The 25812-nt window shown below is 43.5% G+C and overlaps 1 protein-coding gene across 5 annotated transcripts in view; it reads right to left on the bottom strand.

Moving 5' to 3' along the window:
- LINGO1 (leucine rich repeat and Ig domain containing 1) overlaps positions 1–25812 on the bottom strand; it is a 319884-nt gene that overhangs the window by 115730 nt on the left and 178342 nt on the right. For 2 of the 5 annotated variants that reach the window (XM_088443838.1, XM_088443843.1), the window contains exon 4: positions 24776–24919. The exons of the other annotated variants lie outside the window; for them this stretch is intronic. In XM_088443838.1, the coding sequence (XP_088299964.1) occupies positions 24776–24912 (137 nt within the window). In that variant the 5' untranslated portion in view covers positions 24913–24919. The remainder of the gene's footprint in view (positions 1–24775; positions 24920–25812) is intronic. 5 annotated transcript variants of the gene reach the window in all.

Below are 25812 nucleotides of genomic sequence, written 5' to 3'. Positions count from 1 at the left end.
CCCCATGCCCAATTTGAAGCAGTCACACCCCAGTATCCCCGTTTGGATTTTCATAATACTGGGTAGTATGTCACTGCGATGCGCTCTATGCTCTGACTACTGACAGCAGAATCTAAGTAACACCCTAGAATATTGGTAGATTCTTCTCTAATTAAACACTAGTAGGTGTGACTTTTTATTCTGGGGGAGTCCATGAAGATACGATTTCTACCATTAAACCCAGCCTCTGCTGCGTAAGGAAGCCATTTAAACAATTACACAACATGAGTGACATAACTCGCGTCATCATTACCGCAAACTGCGTCATTGTGTTGCGAAGTGTGGAGCCATAATGGGGATATTGCATCGTCATGCCCTTTGCACTTACCTCTTTGACCTTACTTCCAAAATGCATGTACACAGTTATATCAGAATGAAACTGAAATGGGGGTTCCTTCTAAAATAAAGAATTTGAATTGAATTATCAATAGTCTAGTTAAAGCATACTTGCCTACTCCTCCAAGATATCTGGGAGACTCCCAAATTTCAAGGAGGCCACCCCCCTGGATTTTGTCTCCTTCCCCAATGAAGTGGGTGGGAGCGTGATGATGCAAATTATGGCATTTTCCAGTTAGGCTGTTAGGACGCAAATGGAATCAACATCAGCCAATCCTTCCACACATTTGCCCCTTTACCTACCCTCTGGGATCTCCAGGAGGGGAGTAGTTAAAAGTATGTAAGCATGATTTAAGTATATACTTTACTATCTCTACCTAGAGTTGCTGATATCTTACCTGTAAAATCCAAGCTACTTTATTGTTATTCATTGCTGGAAAAGGTTACTAATTTGCTCTATGACATAGGGGGAAATTCAATTAACCACGTAATTTACCACGGCCTAATTAACCACCCTGCAGCACTTATCTGGGATTTTTTTCGAGGACCTCAGCAGGCTCTGAAAATAAAAGCTGTGAAAACTATCCCGTTTTCACGGATCGGGCAGAGAAGACACATAGGTCCATTTGATTATCACGCATTCTATGTGTTTTCACCTGAAAACAGATCATTTAAACAAAGGTCTCAAATTGAATTGCCTGTAGGAAAAAAATTATCGGGGCTCATTGAATTCCCCCCATAGCATCCTAAAAAATCACACTGGGGTAGAATGTAGATTAATGGCATGACATTTACTATTTTTTTTAAATTGTTAAACTATCCACCCCCCCCCCAAACAAAAAAGTCTTGATCTGCCCCTTGTGGCACTGGAGTACTCAGAGGGGCATGGATATATGATCAGTTCTTCTCTGAGTAAATATGAATAATATACTTACTGACTCTCACGGAATGTCTGGGAGAGTCTTGAATCTCGGGGGATTGTCCCGCACTTTCAAAAGAGTTGGCCAGCCTCCCTCCCACTTCTTAAGTGAAGTGTGCAGTCCGGGGGTTTGAGGAAGCAATCCATACTGAATCATCAACATCAATGTACCATGCCACAGATCCCGGCTTTTAACAGCAAGGGGTGGAACATGATGACTTGATCGTAGCGCGACTCCCCTCTGCCACTCCAATATGGCTGCCCTCTCAGGACTCTCTCATATAAGTTGACATGCATGGGGCGTAGTTCTCCTTTAAAAGGGCCACAGTAACTACATTTTCCTGTATCTCACAGTAATAAAGATGTTGTGCAATAAGAAGGCCTCCTGAATTAACACTGCTACCACATACCTACAGGGACCATTGTTGGCTAGACATGATGCTCAGATGACCAGATTACAAAACCCACTTATCTGGTTTATATATCAGAGTGAGGAAGCAATGATAGAGTATAATGCATAATTCTTCATCAGAAGAATACTGCAGTGTAGCCATCATGATTTCTGCTGACATTCTGGTACATAAACCACAAGAGTATTTTTTTTTAAATCTGGTCAGGCACCTAAACACTCAGGGCCTGATTCAGACCCGGACGCTATCCGCAGTGCGCTCGCTATTGCCGATGGTTGCTAATCTGCGTGCACAATCAACAGGCAGCATCATAGTACACGTCACCAGCCATTTTTTACTGTGTTTTCCTCGCAATGCTAGAGGTAGAAAAAAGCTACCACAAGCACTGCGTTCACATCCGATAGTGGTCTATGTACCAATGTTTTCACAAACTTCCAGGAGATGACATGGGAGTCTGCATACACACAGCGAACGCTCGTACAGGATAGATGGGCGTGCTTATGCCTTGGCGAGCGATCTCTCCCTGCCTCGTCACTTTAAAATATTTGCATACACATCGAGCGAGCATACGCTCATAGCGACCGGGTCTGAATCAGGCCCTCAGTTCTTCAGATAAGGATGGGCCCATTATTTCTATTTGGAACCAATAGCCCAAGCACGTCTTTTTCTCTGAATCCCAAAACCAGGTAGCTATAACTAATACATATTTCATAAGGAATTCAGAATATGTCAATACATCAGAGTGTGCATGAATGTTGGTGTTAATGTGCAATATGCACTTACCTCAAAAACAAAAACATCCCTGTCCTCTGTTAGTGTCTGCGACAAGAGGGTAACAGTGAGTGAAGAGAGGGGACTGTGTATTGGGGAGCGTCAATGAAGAGAGGGAGCTGTGTATTGAGGTCAATGAGTGAAGAGAGGGGGCTGTGCATTGAGGTGAGTGAAGAGAGGGGACTGTGTATTTTAGGTGAGTGGGTGAAGAGAGGGGACTGTGCATTGAGCTGAGTGAGTGAAAAGAGGGGGCTGTGTATTAAGGGTAGTGAGTGAAGAGAGGAGGCTGTGTATTGAGGTGAGTGAAGAGAGGGGACTGTGTATTTTAGGTGAGTGGGTGAAAATAGGGGGCTGTGTATTAAGGAGAGTGAGTGAAGAGAAGGGGCTGTGTATTCAAGTGAGTAAAGAGAGGGGACTGTATTGAGGTGAGTGAGTGAAAAGAGGGGGCTGTATATTAAGGGGAGTGAGTGAAGAGAAGGGGCTGTGTATTGACGTGAGTGAAGAGAGGGGACTGTATTGAGGTGATTGAGTGAAGAGAGAGAGCTGTGTATTTAGGTGAGTAAGTGAAGAGAGGGGACTGTGTTTTGAGGTGAGTGAAGAGAGGGAACTGTGTATTGAGGTGTGAGCGAAGAGAGGGAGCTGTGTATTGATGTGAGTGATGAGAGGGAGCTGTGTATCGAGGTGTGAGTGAAGAGAGGGGGCTGTGTATTGAGGTGAGTGATGAGAGGGGACTGTGTATTGAGGTGTGATTGAAGAGAGGGGGCTGAGTATTGAGGGGAGTGAATGAAGGGAGAGGACTGTGTATTGAGGTGAGTGACTAACTGAGCGAGTGAAGAGAGGGGACTGTGCATTGAGATGAGCAAGTGAAGAAAGGGGACTGTATTGAGGTGAGTTAGTGAAAAGAGGGAGCTGTGTATTGAGGGGAGTGAGGGAAGAGAAGGGGCTGTATATTGACATGAGTGAAGAGAGGGGACTGTGTTTTGAGGTGAGTGAGTGAAGAGAGGGAGCTGTGTATTGAGGTGAGTGAAGAGAGGGAGCTGTGTATTGAGGGGAGTGATGAGAGGGGACTGTGTATTGAGGGGAGTGACTGAGCGAGTGAAGAGAGTGGACTGTGTATTGAGGTTAGCGAGTGAAGAGAGGTGGGCTTGTGTTGGGGAGAGTAGAGGCCCCCATACATCAGCAATTGATTGTGTATAAAAATCTTTCCCTTTTTCAATCGATTGTGGCATTTCCGTAATCGATTGAAAAAGGGAAAGATTTTTATACACAATCAATTGCAAATTGCACGATTGCTGCAATCAATTGCTGATGCATGGGGGCCTTAAGTTGTGAGAGGTTATTATTGTGATTAACAAAAGCTACTGAAAGCTGCGTAAATGTATTCCGTGACCACATTTTACAAATGGATTCTGTACAAAAATTAATTCCTTTCTGGTCATCAATTTTTAACAACCAACGACACTACCTCTGAGAAAGTCAAGGTGTTGATTTTTAGACACTGGTTTGTGACTGGTATTTTGTCTAAGGAAGTGGTATAACCTCCCATACTTTGTTATGGATAATGCCAAAGATGTTGATAGACATTGACTTGTCCTAAAAACAGGCATTTGTAGATTTATAGCTTGTAGAGGGCTGTCAATTTTTACCATCTGGCATTAGGTGAGTGAGTGAAGAGAGGGAGCTGTGTACAAGGTGAGTGAAGAGTGGAGGCGGTGTATTGAGGTGAGTGAGTGAAGAGAGGGGACTGTGTGTTGAGGTGAGTGAGTGAAGAGAGGGTACTGTGCATTGAGATGAGTGAGTGAAGAGTGGAGGTGGTGTATTGAGGTGAGTGAGTGAAGAGAGGGGACAGTGTGTTGAGGTGAGTGAGTGAAGAGAGGGGACTGTGTACTGAGGTGAGTGAGTGAAGGGAGGGAGCTGTGTATTGTGGTGAGTGAGTGAAGGAAGGGAGCTGTGTATTGAGGTGAGCGAGTGAAGAGAGGGGGAGTTGTGTTGTGCAGAGTAAGTTGTGAGAGGTTATTATTACTGTGGTTAATAAAACCTACTGAAAGCTGCGTAAATATATCCCAGAACCACATTTTACAGATAGACTAAAAATTGATGACCAGAAAAGGAATTAATTTTTCTACAACCAGCTACACTAGCTCTGGGAAAGTCAAGGTGTTGAATTTTAGACACTGGTATGTGACTGGTATTTTGTCTAAGGAAGTGGTATAACGTCCCATACTTTGTTATAGATAAGGACATAGATGTTGATAGACATTGGCAGGCATTTTTAGGTCTATAGCATGTGAGGACTGTCAATTTTTACCATCTGGCATGACTTTTTAGGCACATCATTTTGCCTAGCAGAAACACGTAATGACTAAATTACATTGTGGGCTTATCAATCAAATATTGACCATTGAGAGGATGATACGATGTAGGCAAATTGGGGGGGAATTCAATTAAAAACCAAAAACTGGACTACTTCGTTAAGCTATTACTAATACAGTACATGTCACAGAGTGATTTAACTGCTGTGCAAGGCACCTGTAACGAGATAGGGCCTGACGCTGAGTTGACAACAAATTTGGCATAATAATTATAAAATAAGATACATGCAAATAAAGTGTATAAATGAATATATTTGAAGTGGTGTGAAGGTGAAGATCCATAAGAATCAGCATATGCGAGTAAATAGGTGTCTATGGATAAAGAAAGACAATAAACTACTTAACATAGTAACCTTGATACAAACTAATCTGTATTGGCAAATTTCCTTATATCCTCTTTGTGGCATGTGCAGTAGAAATATGCATATTTAAGCTGGCTGAGCTCCACTTTCCTTCAGGCCCATAGAAAATCCAAATCAATACAAAAGACAGAAGTTGATGAACAGAAACATTCAGTAACGATTAAATTAATTAGATAAGTGGAACCAGTGTATCTCAAAAACCCAGTACTGCAATCCAAGCAAGAAGGACATAGGTGTGTAACAGAGTGGCACACACACATCACTGGTGGTGTCACGGATAAAACAGATAAGTGGTGTGTTGCAAAACAGTGCACACGGATGAGAGAAAATCGCATGTCTGACACAGACCAATGAGACAGGATCTCAGGAAATGCTGAATTGGTGACCACAGCAGAGAACAGCAGCCAAAAATCTTAATGAAGAAAACAAGAAGTGAGAATGTGAGCATGGGAGACATACATTATCCTGTATTGTGAAACTTACACATGTATCATTTAAGCATTCATAGTAAAGGGTTCCTCTGAGAAACAAGATGTACAGAAAGAAAAGTGTACAGTGCTCAGGGAAACCCATGCTGCAGCAATAGCAATGAGATATAGAACATGCTGACACAAAAGGCAGATTTTAGGAATGGTTTTCGTTCTCCATGGATGAGGCATGATTGATCCGTGATATCCAACAGATATCCAACCTGGGGCAGTAACTGGCTGAGAATACTTGTTATTTTGTAGCCCAAACATATTTTATAATAACTGCTGTGTTGTGTATGTTTTTATATCCATTATTTTTCTCTTCCTCCACTTTATCCCTCTCTCACGCTCTGTGTGTGTCTGCGTATAATATATATATATATATATATATATATATATATACAGTCAGGTCCATAAATATTGGGACATTGACAGAATTTTCATATTTTGGCCTCTATTCACCACCACAATGGCTTTGAAATGAAACAAACAAGATGTGCTTTAACTGCAGACTTTCAGATTTAATTTGAGGGTAATTACATCCATATCAGGTGAACGGTGTAGGAATTACAACGGTTTCTATATGTGCCTCCCACTTTTTAAGGGGCCAAAAGTAATGGGACAAACTAAACAATCCTAAATCTAACTTTCACTTTTTAATACTTTGTTGCAAATCCTTTGCAGGCAATTACAGCCTGAAGTCTGGAACGCATAGACATCACCAGATGCTGGGTTTCATCCCTGGTGATGCTCTGCCAGGCCTCTACTGCAAATTTCTTCAGTTCCTGCTTGTTCTTGGGAAATTTTCCCTTCATTTTTGTCTTCATCAAGTGAAATGCATGCTCAGTCGGATTCAGGTCAGGGGTTTGACTTGGCCATTGCATAACATTCCACTTTTTAGCCTTAAAAACTCTTTAGTTGCTTTTGCAGTATGCTTCGGGTCATTGTCCATCTGCACTGTGAAGCGCCGTCCAATGAGTTCTGAAGCATTTGACTGAATATGAGCATATAATACTGCCCGAAACACTTCAGAATTCATTCTGCTGCTTTTGTCAGCAGTCACATCAACAATAAATACAAGGGAACCAGTTCCATTGGCAGCCATACATGCCCACGCCATGACACTACCACCACCATGCTTCACTGATGAGGTGGTATGTTTTGGATCATGAGCATTTCCTTTCCTTCTCCATACTCTTCTCTTCCCATCACTGTGGTACAAGTTGACCTTTGTCTCATCTGTCCATAGGATGTTGTTCCAGAATTGTAATGGCTTTTTTAGATGTTGTTTGTCAAACTCTAATCTGGTCTTTCTGTTTTTGTGGCTCACCAATGGTTTACATCTTGTGGTGAACCCTCTATATTCACTCTTGTGAAGTCTTCTCTTGATTGTTGACTTTGACACATATACACCTATAGTGTTCCCTCTAGCTCCGGCTCCAAAGCTAGAGAGGCCAATCTTGTGCGCGCGCGCGTCCGAAAAGGGGGCGTGGTTATGAAAAGGGGGCGTGTCTATAAGATGCGTCCCCTTTTCGGCATACTTGGGGGCGTGCCCGTCCCCTTTTCGTCATACTTGGGGGCATGCCCGGCGCCCCCAAGCGCTGCAGAAAGGGAGAATAGATGCCGGGCGCATGCGCCCGGCGTCTATTCTCCGGCGGTGACCGGATCACCGCATGTTTGTCCACCCGCGGGACACTGCGTCCCGCGGGTGAGAACGGCTCCCGCAGGCTGTTAGGGCAGGGCGCTTTTTGCCCTCCTCCTGGAGGGCAGGGTGCTTTTTGCCCTCCAGAAGGAGGGCAGGGCGCCGCGCCCCGCTAAAACAGCCTAGCGGGAACACTACACCTACCTCCTGGAGAGTGTTCTTGATTTGGCCAACTGTTGTGAAGGGGTTTTTCTTCACCAGGGAAATAATTCTTCTGTCAACCACAACAGTTGTTTTCCGTGGTCTTCCGGGTCTTTTGGTGTTGCTGATTTTTGCTATCTCTCTGACGGGTTTGTTTTGATTTTTCAGCCTAATGATGGCTTGCTTCACTGATAGTGACAGCTCTTTGGATCTCATATTGAGAGTCGACAGCAACTGATTCCAAATGCAAATGTCACACCTAGAATCAAGTCCAGATCTTTTACCTGCTTATTTGATAATGAAATAACGAGGGAATAGCCCACACCTGTCCATGAAATAGCTTTTGAGTTGATAGTCCCATTACTTTTGGTCCCTTAAAAAGTGGGAGGCACATATAGAAACCATTGTAATTACTACACCGTTCACCTGATATGGATGTAATTACCCTCAAATTAAATCTGAAAGTCTGCAGTTAAAGCACATCTTGTTTGTTTCATTTCAAAGCCATTGTGGTGGTGAATAGAGGCCAAAATATGGAAATTCTGTCAATGTCCCAATATTTATGGACCTGACTGTATATATATATATATATATATATATATATATACACATATACACACAGTCCGCCATCCCCAACACCCACTCTTGAATTTGTATTATTGCTTGCCCTTACTTTGACGACACATTTAGAATGTGACAAAAAAATGCGGGTTTTTTCATCTGAAATAAAGAAAAAGATTTTTTTATTTTCATCTGATTAACATTTTACTTTAATAAATTATTAAATATGTTTAAAAACATCTGATTGCATAATTTTGTAGACTTTTTGTTAACAGAACACTCTGGAAACATGATTCCCAATTGATTTACCACCCTGAAGCAGGAAAATAGTACATGATTAAACGGCTGACTAATAAATACAAGCATTCTATTTCTTCCATTACTTCAGCACACGCACAGTCTGCCCGTCTGGCTATATCTCAGTATAATACTGCAATGAAGGCCTGCTCATAGTTTAGTTCATCTACTTCACAACATTTCTGCCATTTCAAAGCTGTGATTCCCATTATCAGTTTACCATGATACAGCTATGTTTATTGTCTTGTTTTGTGCTATGTGCTACAAACACACAGAAAGGAAATGCTACAAGTCAATTCAGAAACTAGAATGGTGGAGGTGCAACCTGAGAGTTCTCCCAAGACACCTGTACACAAAAAGTCAAAACAACACTAAAAATGTGGGAGACAGGATGGTACAGACGTTCAGTTTTCAGAAGTACTATTACTGTACGTGCCATTGGCCCATAGTGCAATCAGATCCCAAATTAAAATGAATCAATGTAAGAGGCCCTCATTTTATGGAACCGTTGATGAGACCTACTACTTTTTTTGTACAATAGAAAGACATGTAGGAAAAGAATACCAAACCTTATGTTGTCAATATGCCCATAGTGCAATATTTTGTACAACTTCGACATCAAATCTCAGCATTGAAATGTATGGTTATTGATCATATACCTTTACCCTTTACCCTATACCTTTAACCTTTACCTTTACCCTTTAGAGGAAATGAACAAAGAGCATTTCCTCCTACAAATGGAGGCAAGATGGATTACAAGACTCAACAAGGTGTCACCTGAAAAAAGGTCTTAATGAGGGCAATAATATGAAATGTTTCTTTTAATAATAGGTTTGTACGTTGTAGAGTTATAGGAATTCATCTGCATTTTGTTTGGTTAGCCAGTGAGTGAGCATCTCATCTTTTAACACAAGTAGGGGTTACATTCCTTTTTTCAGTTTTTTCCAATCTTTTTTCTATTTTAATTTTAGGTGTTAAATAAAAGTGAAATGCTGACTATGTTTAGGCACGTTGAGATGAATAATGAGGTGAATAAATTCTACTTTTCTTCATCTGCACCACTGAGTGCCCTTCTGTTAGAGGGGAACATATATACATATACATACAGCGTGTTTCACTTGTAAGAAGCCCGGAGCCGCCGCCCACCACAAAAACAATATACAAACAAGACAGGTGCAGCCACAGGAGTATCGACATTAATAGATGTGTATTTAAAATGAACATGGCTCTGGCATATCTCGCCTGCTTGGTGCCAGCTTCAGATGTCACATTCCTAACACTTGTATATTGTGTCTGTGGTGAGCGGTGGCTCGGGGCCTCCTACGAGTTAAACACCCTGTGTGTGCATGTGTGTGTAGGCCAGGGCAACACTTTAAATTCTTTTCAAGTTCCTCAAAAAACCATTCTCGAACAATCCGTATAGTGTGACAGCGATCATTATCCTGCTGAAAGAGGCCATTTCTATTGGAGAATAATCATTGCCATGAAAAGATGTCAAACTATTGTCTACCTGAATGACCGTACACAGGGATTCCCTGCAGAACAATGCCCAAAACATCACATTCCTTTCACCAGCTTGTTTTCTTCGCAAAAAACATAGTGTTGCGATCACTTCTCTAGGCAAACAATGCACCCATACGTGGCCGTCCAAAAGATAATAGAGAAAAAAAGATTCATTGGACCAGGCAACTTCCATTGAGCCAAGGTCCAGTTCTGACATTTGTGTGATCTTTGTGGATACTTTCATAGGTGGACAGGGGTTAGCGTGGGCACTTTGACTCATCTGTGAAGTCCCATATGCAGCAGAGTTCGATGCACTAGGTTTGAAGCCCCATCCATACACAGCAGGGTTCAAAGTGTCGTGACACCCAACACCTTGTTGGCGGTTCGTAATTTTCCTATCCTTGGGCCACTGTTGGTAGCTACTCATCGCAGACATTGGAGCACCCCCCAAGCCTTCTTGTTTCGGAAATGCTCTGACCCATTTGTCTGGTCATAATGATGTAGTCTTTCTCAAAGTCACGTCAACTACTAGTATCTAATGTCAGCTTACTATCTAACATATCCATCAAGATGTGCCCCTTTGTTACGAGACAGTTGAATTACTTTGTCTGCTTCACATGGTAGACATAATAATATTTTCACTCATTCAAGTTGATGGAAGAACAGATAGGGTCACTCAATCCTTTCCACTGCCTATAACAACATGGCAAATCTTCCTCGGTCTACTATCACATATATAGGGTGAGTAGTGTTGTATGTGTAGTGGTGTATCCACCTTGGGTGCAGGTTGTGCAGTGTACACAAACCTATGTCTCAAGGGGGCTCTCGTGTCAACCCTTTGTTTTATGGCTCCAATAACAGTTGTGCTGGAATGAGTACATGAGGTGGTCTGGCCAGCAAGGATTTATTAGGGTCAGCCACCACACTGTAAATATACTCACACACAGGCTTATTTTAAGTATTATCACTCACAAAACAAGATACTGTACAACTTTGCTGAGCTGAGCATAAACAACAGCAATTGCATCGGTATTCTGCAAGGAATGCCAGCGTCTCTCCAGGTCTATCTAGCATCAAGAGCAACTATATGCTCATGAAAAAACACAAAGGGGAGCACTATACACAAAGGGGAGCACTATACAGAAAGGAGAATCTACAAACTGGAAAATGTGTGCTCCTGCAATGCTCCTTTGTGGGCACAAGTACCCCTACTTATTTACCTTGCACATTTCAAGATGAACGCCTACTTCCCCATCTGTGAAAGTAGCAATCTACACAAAGTTTATGAGCAGGACGGAAACTGTTAACATGGAATCAAAGTAACCTACTCTAGTTCCACATTAAGACCACTCACTTTAATCAGTTAAACATAACCCTTTTACTGCCTAGCTTATGCTAATTTAATTCTCAAATCAATCACAAGAGTGAGGGCACACTAGGGCTGTCTTGTTACATGTATTCTGGAAGCTTTTCAAAAGAACGGTTGCAGTGTACTAGAAATGTACTTTTACACAGAAGTGCAGGGGGAAGATGCAGTGTTTACACTTCTATATTTGAAAAATTGTAGAAAACCAAGCTCTGCCTCCAATACACCTAAACCTTGCCGCTGATTTGTGAGGTTATCTGTGAAACTAAACCCATTTCACACAAGCTCCTCCTCTTTCAGATTCGGTACTGTACCTCAAAAATCAGGTCAGCAAGGAGGCATAAAAGTGTGCCCCATTATAACATAAGATATAAGAACCTATCTCTATAATATTAGTAGTGGAGGACACTTTAAAACCGGACAGAGACTATTATGTGCCTTTCGTCAAAGCAAAATGCAGCCTTCCCACCCCTTTCTTATTTAAACAATGCAGTATAACAATTAAAAAAAATAGATTTTGCACTTCAAATATGTTCAACCCATACCATCAGCCAGTACAAATAATGTTTGCACCCCACAGATGCTGCCATCTTAGCTCACAAATGCAGGCGCTCCTCAGTAACATTAGGTACATTTGCTGGAAAGATGACGCATGACGCAATAAAAGAGCATTTGCACTGCGGTTTTGCACTTCTGTGGTTGATAAATGACCTTTATGGATTTATTTTCCAGGAATGCTGCTACAATTGTATGTCTCTCACACAGCCCATGCATTCCAGTGCTCACTGACTCAGCCGTCTGAGATATTTGACAATGAATCTATGTATCCAAGTTCATGTTATTGTTCTCATTTAACAGCCATTTTAGTGACTGCAAGACTGCAAGACTGGGTACAATGGCCCTCATTCAGAGCCGTACGCTCTGAGCAGAGCGCACGCTCTGCATGAGGGCCGGGCTCCTTTTTCATGGAGCGTCCTCCTGGACGCTCGTATAGCTGTGGGTCACCACCCACAGGCTATACGAGCGTGCATTTTGATGGCCGCGATGGTCGTGACCATCGCGACCATCGAAATTGCGAGCCGGAGCCTGCGGTTGAGGTTTTCAACCGCAAGCTCCGGAGTGATTTTGGCTCTATCAGAGCCAAAATCACTCCCACTGACATCACTAGTGATGTCAGTGGGCCGGCTTCTGACGGGAGGCGTTCCCGTGGGAACGCCCCCGTCAGGGAGGCACGCCCCCGGCACGCCCACCAAAGGGGGCGTGCTGTCAATCAACATTGACAGCACGCCCCCTTTGATCGGACACAACGAGCGAAGGAAAGTCCTTCGCTCGTCGTGTCTGGCGCATGCGCACGACGGAGCTCCCTCCGTCGTGCGCATGCTCAGTGCAGACCATCGACCCACTTGCGAGCGTACAGCCGCTCGCGAGTGGGTCTGAATCAGGCCCAATGTTCTCTAGTTGGCTGAGAGGAAGAATTGCCTTCCCTATGATCTGTCTTATCTATTAAGGCATGATAAGCTCCTGGAACTTTTAAATACATACTCATGTTTTTGTATTTCTTTTACATAAAGGAACTAGAATTTTAGATTAAGTTTTAATAGATGAATTTTGTATTTATATGTATTATGTATTTGTACAATGTTTGCTATGAATTAATACACTGTGTATCACATTCGTATGTCTTATTAGATTTTATTTTTGTAGATCAAAAATATGAAATCATCTCGTTCCCAAAGAGCTTTCTTAGAATATTTGGATATAAAGCGTGGCATCCATGTACTTCATGTTTCTGTAATTTATCATGCAGTTACCATTACCACCTTCATTTCCAAACACAAAACCCAATTTGAAACGGAAATCTTTCAAGCAAAGTGTTATTACTTTAACAATCTCACACGTCATCCTCTGTACATGGATTTAGTTTTCGTTATTCAACTTCTTATAATGTTAAGGTATGCCTTACTTTATATTATGTATCTTTTACACACACACACACACACACACACACACACACACACACACACACACACACACACACACACACACACACACACACACACACCAGTGTATCAGTGTAACTGCTATAGATTCTCATATTTTTTTTATGCCATTTACTGTAAAACTTGGCAAAAGACAGACTATTTCTGTGCTTCATCCATAGCAGCTTTCCCATTGGTCACCGGTACTGTGTTCTCCCAGAACATTACAACAGAGTTTTGAGTGTTTACAATACCGACTCTGGTTTAGAGATATTTGGTAATCAGCCACGGTCAAAGCCGCTCTCACAATAGTGGTTGCGGGAAGGTACGATGGAGTGTAAGAGCTGTGTGGTCTGTGCATTTGCGATGGAGCTTGTAAAGACAGTAACATCAACCCAATATTAGTGGCACCATCGATATTTGCGGTAGCCTAGAGTCTACTTCAGCTACTCTCCTCAAATCCAGCCAAACATGGCCTCTGAAGCATTGAATTTGCATGTGGGGATGCAGCAGTGTTCCCAGACATAACCGTGACACTCCCATAACACACCCATGAAATGGCCCCTTTTTGCAGTAACTTTAGGTCATCTCCCAGTCTCCACCCTGATCGCAGTGTTAGCGATACCGTACACAATTGCGAATGTTATCCACATTGGTTCGTGCATGCGCAGTAAGGGATTTTTGGCCTTTTAGTGCATGCGCAGTAACAAAATATCGCTCAACTGTGTAACTATTGGCACTGCATCCAATCTGAATCAGGCCCTCTAATTGCCTGATTCAGATTGGACCCAGACAAGTTGAAAGACAAGTAAGACAAGTTGAGAGATTATCAAAAATGCAGATGACATCTGTCCAAGTAATAATGCAGGGCACTAGAAAGAGGTAAATCATGCAATGAGGCCAGAGCTGCAGACAGGTATCAAAATTAAATAACAAACATCATGTCAGGGCTGACAGCAGAAGCAGTGCTAAGAAAGAGGCAGCAGATCAGGGCAGGCTGCAGACAATGGTAGTCAGAAACCGGCACTTGGTCATGGCAGGCAGAGCAAGATAAGACAGATAGTAGTTACGCAGAGAATCAATAGCAGAGCACACAGTATATCATTTAAACAATAACTATATTGGGCACTGGATGCAGAAATGAGGGATATAGGAGCTATGCAACAAATGGGGAGCACCGTTAAAATGTGACCACATCTAAACCCTATAGAAAAAAAGAGTCCAGAGGGAATAACTGGTTTTAGTAATGAAGCATGGAACACATTAGTGATTTTAAGAGATTATAATAGGCATACAGGATACTGAATTTATGACTATAATTACATCATAGCATACTAAGCCTTGGAGAGATATAAAGTGGGTGGAGATTCCACTTTATCTCTCTACCATACCACGCCCACCAACCAATCAGCTCCTAACTCACTTTAAAGGAAACAAAGTGCTTGAAAAATGACAGTTAGGAGCTGATTGGCTGGTAATTTATCTCCATCCACTTTATCTCTCTCCAAAGCTTAGTACATAGACCCCAGTACATAAGTACATAATAGCCTAATTTGGCATAAGATTGTCAGAGCTTAATGTTCTTAGTGGATGACCAGACTTTGGGCCTAATTCAGAGGGGCACACAGTCACTGCCGTGTCTTTTTACGGTGCCACGGCGGCAACAATATGCAAATGCTAGTTTAAGCCTTCCCCTTGTGGACTGGCATGCCCTGGCATGTGCAAGCCCTGAGATGCCCACTTTCAGTGCCCGTGCACGCTGCAACAGTGCCGGTTGTACTGGACAATCCACCATTGATGCACCATCGCGTGCACCATTGACATTTGCACCAGCCCTGTGGCTGATACAGTATCTCTGTCTGAACATGGCCTCTGTGACTGAGGCTCTGCATATGAGAACACAGCAGCTTTCACTGACACGCCCATGGCACTCCCGTAACACACCCAAGCAACAGATTTTTGTTGCATTCTCTACAGGCAACCTACCAGTCACCGTCCAGGAAGGCCTATGGTTTTCCCTTGCCAGGTCTGATACCAGCAGTCCGGTATGCAACAGTACATTTGTGCGTAACACATACGCCATGGGGATTTTCAGAATATTTTGCGCATAAGCAGTGGCAAATAATCGCTCAGCTGAAAATCGCATTGTATGACCTTAGTGTGCACCTCTGAATCAGGAACTTTGTGTCCTGTTTTGAGTTACTTGAAGAGTGTGAGAAAGTGAAGATGATGGTCCAGATGAACCAACCGGTTTGGAGCCTGGAACATATATATTGATTTTAAGGGATGATGGTAGGCATACAGAATGCTGGATTTATGGCTTTAATAATCTCATAGGGTCCAATGTACCCAATGGCCTAATTTGGCTGAAAGTTGATAAGAGTGTAATGTTTCTAGTTTATGACCCTACTTTGTCTCCTACTAAAGTCTAGAGTCCTGTAGCAATGCTGCTGGTCAGTGTGTGCTTTGAAATGACATGTAAAGATGAAAGAATCATTTTCCAAATGTGTTCCATATGCACAATAGAGTTTGTATTAGTAATACTTAAGCTGTGAGATAATGAAAGGTAGGTTACTGTAGATACAGAAAAGTGATCAAGTCAAAATTGATTATTGTAAACACTTATTATGTGCTAACCCATCCAAGGCGAATCATTTGACCATTCAGATTGGAGACTGGATACACACATTTTAGGAACTACTTTAATGGCTGGCTGGTACATTCTGTGTGACCATTACTCTTGTGATGGAATGAAGTGAATTGATAATTCAATCCCTAATATTTGAAAAATAGCTTTCCTGAACTTTCAAGGATGATAATGGAAGCTAATACTCTGTATCTCTCACCCAGGTGCTTTCCGCCAATGTGACTCATTTTGCTGAAACGATCCACAACTCAATACACAGATAACTGTATATCACTAAGGAGATAATACTACAATGTGTGCATGATTTAATATTTAACCCTTTCGCTGTGGAGGACAAGGCATCTCATCATCTGCATGTACACCAAAACTGTGGGTTAGGAGTGGGACTCGTCGCCACTTTGAGGAGGGTAAAAACCCTTTATATTTCTTACCTTCCCACTGGTCCAAATGACCGGTGGGGACATGAAGGCATTCGGTGGGGCGTTCATACTGACGGCACTATAATGTAAAGAAAAAAAAAAGAGGAGAAGGTGGAGTGAGGAACTTTAAGTCCTTCGATCTCCCCCACCGTGTTACATAGAAAGATTAGGCCACCCTCGTTTGAAAGAGTTGAGTGCCTGTTTGCAACCAATGTGCTTCCATAGAAATGTATTTCTGGTGATCAGTGTGATCACCAAAAATACATTTTTTGATGCCCACCTGCATCAAAAAATATCAGGAACACCCACATTTGAAAAAGGGGGGTATAGTGTTTAAGATAATGTGGTCGCTACAAGTTATTGTCTGGTGATTACCGAACAATGTTAACTTGGACTACGGAAAATATAAGTTTTCCGTATATGGGGAGGTCCCCCATACTGACACTTTGTGGGCACAAGATTTGAAAGAGGGGAGTCTGTAGTTTCAAATGTTGTGGCCCACTAGTAGCTATTGTATGTGATCACCACATATTACCCTGCACTACGGAAAATAGAAGTTTTCATGCCCATAATTACACCTGTAAGTGTGGTATCACTCACATATGAAAGAGGAGAGTGTATAGCAATGGGACCAACTTCCCAGCACTATTCACCTCGTTTTTAATTGAATCGCCCCCATTGTGACCTATCTCCCCAATACTAGCCTGCAGAATCTTTCAAACGATGTGCCCCCTTAGTGGTTATTGTCTGGCCCCAAGACAGAAACAGTGCCCAAAACATTACATTTTCAACAGATGGATGGATCTAAAGCCCTTATCTCACCCATCGTGTGTCTAATAAAAAAAAAGTGGCCCCTCATTTAATGCGGCTGGTTGTCTCTCGTATAAAATTGTAGGCCGTGTTTGGCTGCCATATTCTTATGACACATAGAAAGTGTTTAAATCGAGACAGTGAAAAGTTTAATTTCAAGTTGAAATTTGTTTGTAAGGGCCTGATTCAGAGCTACGTACGCAATGCTGATATTCACACAGTTGGCCGATGTTGGAAATATGTGTCCGAGCCGCACTGCGTGTGTATCCTGATGGTTTCTGCTGGGAAACGAATGTGGACGCAAAAGCCGTGGATTTTAGTGCCCGTTTTTGGGAGGTAACGAGGGTGGTTAGAGAGACGTGGGCGTATCGTTGACACAGGATGCCATATTCAGACGAAGAAATTGCAGCTGTCATAGCTCTGGTGCAAGCTTCGATGGTACGACAGATTGTGGTGTGATGGTGGGTCTAAAGACGCACCAAAACATATTAGCGCTGCAGCCAGTAGGTGTCTTAGTAAGATGATCATCAGTCGCGGCATTGGCAAACCGCGGCTGCAGCAAAAGATTTAGCTACAGCCGCTTCTGCGTTCACCACTGAATCAGGCCCAGAATGGTTCTCTTTTTATTATTACTATTTTGTAAAGGTGGATTACCATCGAAATAAGAGCCACTAAGTACTACTTTGTGGTGTTTATACGATGGAAAAAAAAAAAAAACACACGTTTGCTTTTCGTTCCCTTTCTTCACATTTCAGTAAAAACACTTTTTTGGCCAGTTGGGTTAAAGTCTTCTGGAAAAAAAAACAAGGGCCCTCATTCAGAGCCGTACGCTCTGAGCAGAACGCACGCTCTGAATGAGGGCCGGGCTCCATTTTCATGGAGCGTCCTCCTGGACGCTCGTATAGCTGTGGGTCACCACCCACAGGCTATACGAGCGTGCTTTGTGATGGCCGCGATGGTCGAGACCATCGCGACCATCGAATTTGCGAGCCGGAGCCTGCGGTTGAGGTTTTCAACCGCAAGCTCCGGAGTGATTTTGGCTCTATCAGAGCCAAAATCACTCCCACTGACATCACTAGTGATGTCAGTGGGCCGGCTTCTGACGGGAGGCGTTCCCGTGGGAACGCCCCCGTCAGGGAGGCACGCCCCCGGCACGCCCACCAAAGGGGGCGTGCTGTCAATCAACATTGACAGCACGCCCCCTTTGATCGGACACAACGAGCGAAGGAATTTCCTTCGCTCGTCGCGTCTGGCGCATGCACACGACGGAGCTCCCTCCGTCGTGCGCATGCTCAGTGCATAACATCGACCCACTTGCGAGCGGACAGCCGCTCGCGAGTGGGTCTGAATCAGGCCCAAGGTATAAATTTATATGGGTACCGCATACAAAAATCAGTGCTATTGATGTAGGAACATGGCGAGCACGAACATTGGAAAATGGCCTCAGCACAATGGTGAGAAAACCCTCAGCAGCTAAGGGGTTTCTGAGAAGTCTGCTGAGTGATGCTTTTTGGCTTGTCTCAAGTATTACAACATATTCCTTTGTATCTTTTCTTTGAGAGGGCAACCAGACAAGCTGAGATGATAAATTATTTGTCACTAGGAGGACTTTATAGGAGATTATAGTTGTGTATTCGTAATAAACAGCTTGTCAATCATTTTTGGAAAAAAGAACAAATGTGGTGGAATTTCTTTTGGAAACTGGTCTTGAGTCTGTAAAATCTCAATAGAAAACAATGATCTGGGAGTTGGGTAAAACAGGAAGAACCTCACAAGGCCCAGGATGTCTGTGAAGAAAACTCCTTCAGACTTTAGATCCTGACCTAGTAGAGGTAACTGAAGTAATAAAGATTAAAATAAAGTTTAATCTTGCCTGTTGAGAAATCAACTTCTTAGAAGTTTCACATTTGTGTAATCGCTGTAGTCCAGGGGTATTCAACATGCGGCCATGCAGCTGCTGTGGAAGTATGCATCTCTGCATGACCTGACACAGTTTTAGCATGCCCTAATAGCAAAACTGTTGCAGGGCATGCCGGGATGTGTACTTCCACATAAGCTAGAGGGCCGCATGTTGAACACCCCTGCTGTGGACTGTGATCATGTGAAATGCTCCCTTTAATCCAGGGCTTCTCTAACTGTGTGTCATGACACCTTAGTGTGTCGCGACTCGCAAAGTGTCTGGTGTGTTGCACACAATGACATCCCTGACAGCAGGATGAAAGGCCAGGTCCCGCGCAAGGGTGCGTTCCGGCCAATCAGCACAACAATGGGAGGAGAGCATGCTTTCCCGCTAGCCCCTCTGCTCCACTGGATAATGCATCGATATCTAGAAAATCTGCAGCGGTCAGGTGGAGCATCCTAATACTGGGCTTACAAAACAAATAGTGTCATCTGCCCCCTGGATTCCAGAAGAGTCTGGCTGGGTACACAACTGGGCAAATTGTCCATCGACCCAGGTATCTGCAGTTCAGATGAGAGTCACTGGCGGTCCCTGCAGCAAATGTACGGGTGGTTCTGTTTCACCCGTACATACAACCATATGCACCGATATATCTACATAACGCATAGCATGTACCCAGCATCAGAGAGGAGCCAGGAGCAGGCAGCCGCAGGGGCAATTATAAGTGTAAGTAAAGTACAATTGATAAAGATAGCGGGGGGTGGGGTTGATTTGTAAAAAAAAACACGTTGAGAGTCTGTACTGTGGGTGAGTAGGGTGAGATGGGAAGGGGGGGTTAGGAGTGTTAGTTAAAGAACTGCTGGAAATGTGTGTTTTGGGAGGGTATGGTGAGATGGGAGGGGGAGTGTTACTGGTGTTTTATGTAAAGAACTGCTGGAAATGTGTGTTTTGGGAGGGTATGGGGAGATGGGAGGGGGAGTGTTACTGGTGTTTTATGTAAAGAACTGCTGGAAATGTGTGTTTTGGGAGGGTATGGTGAGATGGGAGGGGGAGTGTTACTGGTGTTTTATGTAAAGAACTGCTGGAAATGTGTGTTTTGGGAGGGTATGGTGAGATGGGAGGGGGAGTGTTACTGGTGTTTTATGTAAAGAACTGCTGGAAGTGTGTGCTTTATTCAGGTATGTCTAACAGATTTTAGTAACACAATAAGGTTATTTAACATTTATTTTTACACTTTTAAAATTGTGTGTCACATATGTGGATGTCAGTCTTCAGTATATCACGGAAGAACATTTTGAGAACCACTGCTCTAACCAAGTTTCTCAGAGGTACATTTCATAGCTAGTAATGTTCTATTAGCAAAGTCAGAATAGGCCTCTGAAAACTTTCTGTATAAGATGTCACAGGAATGTATCATTTTATGGCTATCACAGTACTGAGACAAAACTGCTCTATTTCTAACCTCAAACACATCAAGCTCAACAATAAAAGGAAGGTTAACATCTAGGTGCACTGGCGCTGTGACAAGGAGATCCTCTATTTTACCCTGGGGTGGGGACTTATAACCAGAGATTAATGAGACATACATACCTTCTATATGGAGATAGATTTATAGCAGAATATTGGTAAAAACATAAGCAAACTCCTGGTATTGTTCAGCTCTTTAAGGGACAAAGAAGCAATGCACAAAAGCAATGTAATGCAATATTGGTATTTGGTATTCCTATTTTTTAGTCCACAGGATTGTGGCTACACAACCACAGATAGCCCAGCACTACAGGTAACGTAGGATAGGGAATTAAATAAAAAGAAATATGTTCTAAATGGATCCTGTCCATTACAGGTAACGTGTTATTCTTAATTTACCCTTCTAACATTCTGACCCATCAACTAAGAAATCTAAGCCAACAAAGGGAATGACTATACTATAAGCAAATTAAATATCAAGAATGTTACAGTAGCCCAACAATGTAAAAAATAAGTTAAAGTTAAACAGAGGACCTACATGACTTAATATTGATTTGTTATTGTAGAGGAAAATACCTACTCTCCAATATGATGTACCTTGGACTCATCTAGGGCCTGAAATACCTATGATTGTCCGACAATGTCTAAGCAGATGGCCATTCTCATTGCAGAATAAACATAGCATTCCCACTATGCTATTTCAATGGGGCACCGCGCCTCGCCCAATTTCAAAAGGCTAAGATGTGCCTTGCACTTATGGAGGCACCCGACACCCTGGTGATCACAGCCTGACGTGACGCCTAGTCTCTCCCTGTGTTTGCCACTGTGGCCCGCGGGGGTTAAAGTTGAGGGTGAATAGATGCTGCATGTGTTCCTCATCTATTCACAGTGCGGGGAGAGCTTGGGAGTAGCCCAGCATCTCATTGAGTGCTGGGCACCCCCCCTTGAATGGTAGCACGCCGCTCCCCAGAGATTCCAGGCCCCTTTTTGGGGGCAAGAGTGCGCTGATGTGCCCTTAAGTGTCCTACTCGATCAAGAAGCTAAAATTATCTCTAGAAACTTAAGGTGGGTACACACCTGAAAGATATATCTGCAGATCGAGTGACCTGCAGATATATCTTTAGATGATGGTCATTCATACACACTGAACGGCCATCATCTATCTGCCAGCTGCGGGTCTCGCTGGCAGGAAGGAGGGTCGGGGGCAGGGCCACCCCCTCCCAACGGCAAGGCGCCCGTACACACTTGCCGATGGACAGTGCAGCACAACACAGCCAAAGCGGTATGTCTGTGAACGACGCGGTTCACAGACATATTGTCTGTACACACTGACCAACAGCCAATATATCTGCCAGTGTGTACCCAGCATTAGTCATGTTTTTCTTCAAGAGGTGCTCACAATGTTTAGCAAATTTTCATACAAAAAGAAATAAGCCAGCTTCGATGACAACTGCTAGGTGACAGTGTTCAAGTTACATGAAACCCACAAATTGACAGCATGACAGAAAAACTGACCCACAAATCTACACCAAACCCTTACAATTCACTGCTTACATACATTATGCTACACCAATTATAAATCTCACCATTCCTTAAATATCGGCATAAAGTCAAGCAGTTGTCTTCCATTCCTGGAAGGGTGTCTACCGCAACAACAGTACATCAAACTTGCATTCTGATACTTACAGGCACTTTACTTGCCTACTCTCCTATATTGCCTGATAAACTAACGAAATTTGGAAAATCCTCACAGACTCCTGGAAAATAAGGGCACCCTCCTGGATCTCATGGCACTGAAGTGGATGGGGCCTTGAAGTTCCAACTTGCATGATAGTGCAATGGTGCGTGCGGCCCAAGGACCATAATTAAGTCATAATGATCCCTCCCCTCCATGCAATCCTATTCCCTCTTGCACCCAGCTTAAACTTGCCAAGTCTCCTGGACGGTACTGGTAGCTCTATCCCAATAGAAAATGCAGTAAATTGCAGCTTTAAAAAGTAGGGGGCAGAGCCACAATGACAAAAATTCGCCACCACACCCACAAACCATTGGACTCTCCCAGAGGATGTTGAATGAGAATTGGCAAGCATGACCCAGCTACTGTATTATAGCCTCATTTATCAACGAGTTTATAACTCAAAACTAGTGATAAATATCACTTTTTATGATAAATGTTGCTCCAGCCAATCAGCTCCCAACTGTCATTTTTCTAACAGTTGACAGTTGGGAGCTGATTGGCTGAGCACCATTTATCATAAAAAGTGATATTTATCACTAGTTTTGAGTGATAAACTCGTTGATAAATGAGGCTGTTACAGGGGCCTATTCATTAAACCTAAAAAATCTCTGGAGATAATTAGCTTTAGAACTCTCATGGAGTTCTAGCTAATTATAGGTGGAATTCATCATTCCACCTCTCCATAAGTATCTATTCCGAAAAGCTGTCATTTTTGCGATGACAGCTTTTCGGGAAATAGATACTTTTCACTGCCTACACTACCTTATCGCATCTGGAAACAGTGCTGCGCATGCGCTATTACATCTGTAAAACCAGCGCATGCACAGCACTGCCCACAGATGCGTTAAATTTGTGTACCCCCCCCGACCCCCCTCCCCCCTCTGCTCACCCCCCCGACTTACCTGTCCGCGCAGCAGCCTCCGGCTCCGTCCTGCTGGTCTGTCATGTTGTTTCCCAGCAGACCACATGACAGATTAGAAAAAAAAATAAAAAAAATGTTATGTCTAAACTTTCTTGTGCTCTGCTGGGGAGCACACATGTCCGACCAGCCTCCGGAGCCTGAGGACGGAGCAGAGCGCCGGAGGGACTCGCCGAGGACCTGCACACGCGGATACAGGTAAGTTTCACCTGCTATTCGCCACCTCACAGTGGCGACTAGTAACTGCATCAAATTCCGAAAATTGATAATTTTCGGAATTTGATGAATACCACAATTTCCACATCCCCATACTAATGTACTAATGTATGGGGAGTGTGGAAATTAACGCAGGGGAACTTAGCAAGGAGATATCTGTGATATCTCCTGTGCTAAGTGGCTACACGAATACCAAAATAACGTTATTTAAGGAAAATGTCCTTAAAAACGTTATTTTAGTGTTGATGAATAGGCCCCTTAGACTTTAGCCTACTTTAGTCATGCAATGTGGGATTGATTCTGAATGTTAAACTAAGCTGGTTTATCAGCTTGTGAATATTTGTTGCCGTCTTACTGACCTAGGCCTGTGTTTTAGCTCCTGATCAGCTAGCTGTTCCTGTAAACTGGGCAGATGCTCAACCTCAGGTCAAGGGCTAACTTGTTTTCTGAGGAAATATTCAACTGATAAGTGCACAGTTCCAGCTTTCATTCCCACTCCTGTGGTTGTCACCACTCTGTATTCAACAAGGTGCTGAACTCTGATATTCTCTAATGGGACAGAGGAAATAATACAGCACAGAGGGTATAGTGCATTTGGGTAAATACATACAATGGTTAAAACAAAAACATACAAACAATACACGTGTCACTAATGCTGGGCATACATTGCCAGATAAAATGCCTGTCAGACCGACAGACATTTTATCTGGCAGCCGGTCACCCTGCAGATATCGCGGGCATACACTGTGAGACTTCTCACAGTGTATTGGCCCCAGATATCTGTGGTCCGCCCCTGGGGGAGGAGACATTTCCCCATTACTTCCATGGGAAGGAAAAGGGGGAAATGTCTGTCTGTCGGTCGCGGCTGGGAATACACTGCCCAATGCGGCCGACATTTTAACTTGCAGATATCGCATCGGACGGGGAAGCTGGATGATCCGGCGTGCCTGACCGATCAATACTTAACCCTTGGTCGGCCATACACACACTACAATTATCAGGGCGATCCGCGGATATTGGGCGGATCGGCCCAATAATTGTAGAGTGTATGCCCAACATTAGCCAAAGTGGAGGCTGCATTTTTTGGAGCTGAACTATTCATGCAAATGCAGACAGCTCGTAAGAATCAAGAATATTATTTCACTGGGCGTTAACAATAAGGTATCAGTATCTCTTTTTACAAAGTTTGCTCCTTTCGGAAGATTTTGTTTTACAAAACTTAACCCCATCGTGATAAAAATCTGTAATTCCAACCTCCATTGCATATCATTTGTATAACCAAAATGTAACAAATTCCTATATAAGTATATACGTTTAACTTGCTCAAGTGCCTCTGAATTTCTGCTACTGGCTTTTTGACCTTTGGCTTTCTGACTTCTTACTCTTCAAAACTGCACAAGTATTCGGCTTCTCCCTCCTGTTAATGCATACCCCTCTGCTGCCTCAGCTGTCCCTGTGTGTTGGGCAGCTGCTGAAACCCTGGGGCTCAACCTTAGGATAAGGATAGCTGTTATAAGCTTGTAGAGGTCTTCAGTATGGTTCCTGCTTTTAACCATCTCCATTGACATCTTCTCCCTGTATATTTATATAGACAGAACATGGAAATCTGTTGGAATATTTTTTGTAGCAATGCCAGTTAGATACATATTAAATATTGTACAAACGGCACTGGACACCATTCGGACGCCTGTTGCATGTATTACAGTACCGTATATACTCGAGTATAAGCCGACCCGAATATAAGCCGAGGTACCTACTTTTACCCGAAAAAACTGGGAAAACTTATTGACTCGAGTATAAGCCTAGTGTGGGAAATGGCAGGAGCTGGTAGTGCCCCCAGTAGTAATCCCTCCTGGTAGTGCCCCCAGTAGTAATCCCTCCTGGTAGTGCCCCCAGTGGTAATCCCCCCTTTCAGTGCCTCCAGTAGTAATCCCCCACTGGTAGTGCCCCCTGTAGTAATCCTCCCCTGGTAGTTCCCCCAGTGGTAATCCCCCCCTGGTAGTGCCCCCTGTAGTAATCCCCCCTGGTAGTTCCCCCAGTGGTAATCCCCCCTTTTAGTGCTCCCTGTAGTAATCCCCCCCTGGTAGTGCCCCCTGTAGTAATCCCCCCTTTTAGTGCCCCCTGTAGTAATCGCCCCCTGATAATGCCCCCTGTAGTAATCGCCCCCTGGTAGTGCCCCCTGTAGTGCCCCCCCCCCCAGTAGAGAGAGACGTGACAAGAATAAAAAAAAAAATCACTTACCTGAAACTCCCGCTCCTGATCCCGCCGCTGTCCGCTCCTCCGGCCGCTTTGCATGGGAGAGAGACGTCGTCATGACGACGTGTCTCCCATCACCCACTGCGGGAGCCGGAAGATGGCTCCCACAGTGGAAGCAGCAGCAGCCGCTAAGAGTCTGACAGACTCTCAGCGGCTGCTGATTACACCAAACACGCAGCTGCCGGCTCCGGCGGCTGTGTGTTTGGCAGTGT

This window comes from Taudactylus pleione, unplaced genomic scaffold, assembly GCF_031769625.1.
Source record: "Taudactylus pleione unplaced genomic scaffold, aTauple2 ptg000019l, whole genome shotgun sequence".
NCBI classification, from domain to species: domain Eukaryota; kingdom Metazoa; phylum Chordata; class Amphibia; order Anura; family Myobatrachidae; genus Taudactylus; species Taudactylus pleione.
This window is presented reverse-complemented; position numbering and strand designations above follow the sequence as displayed.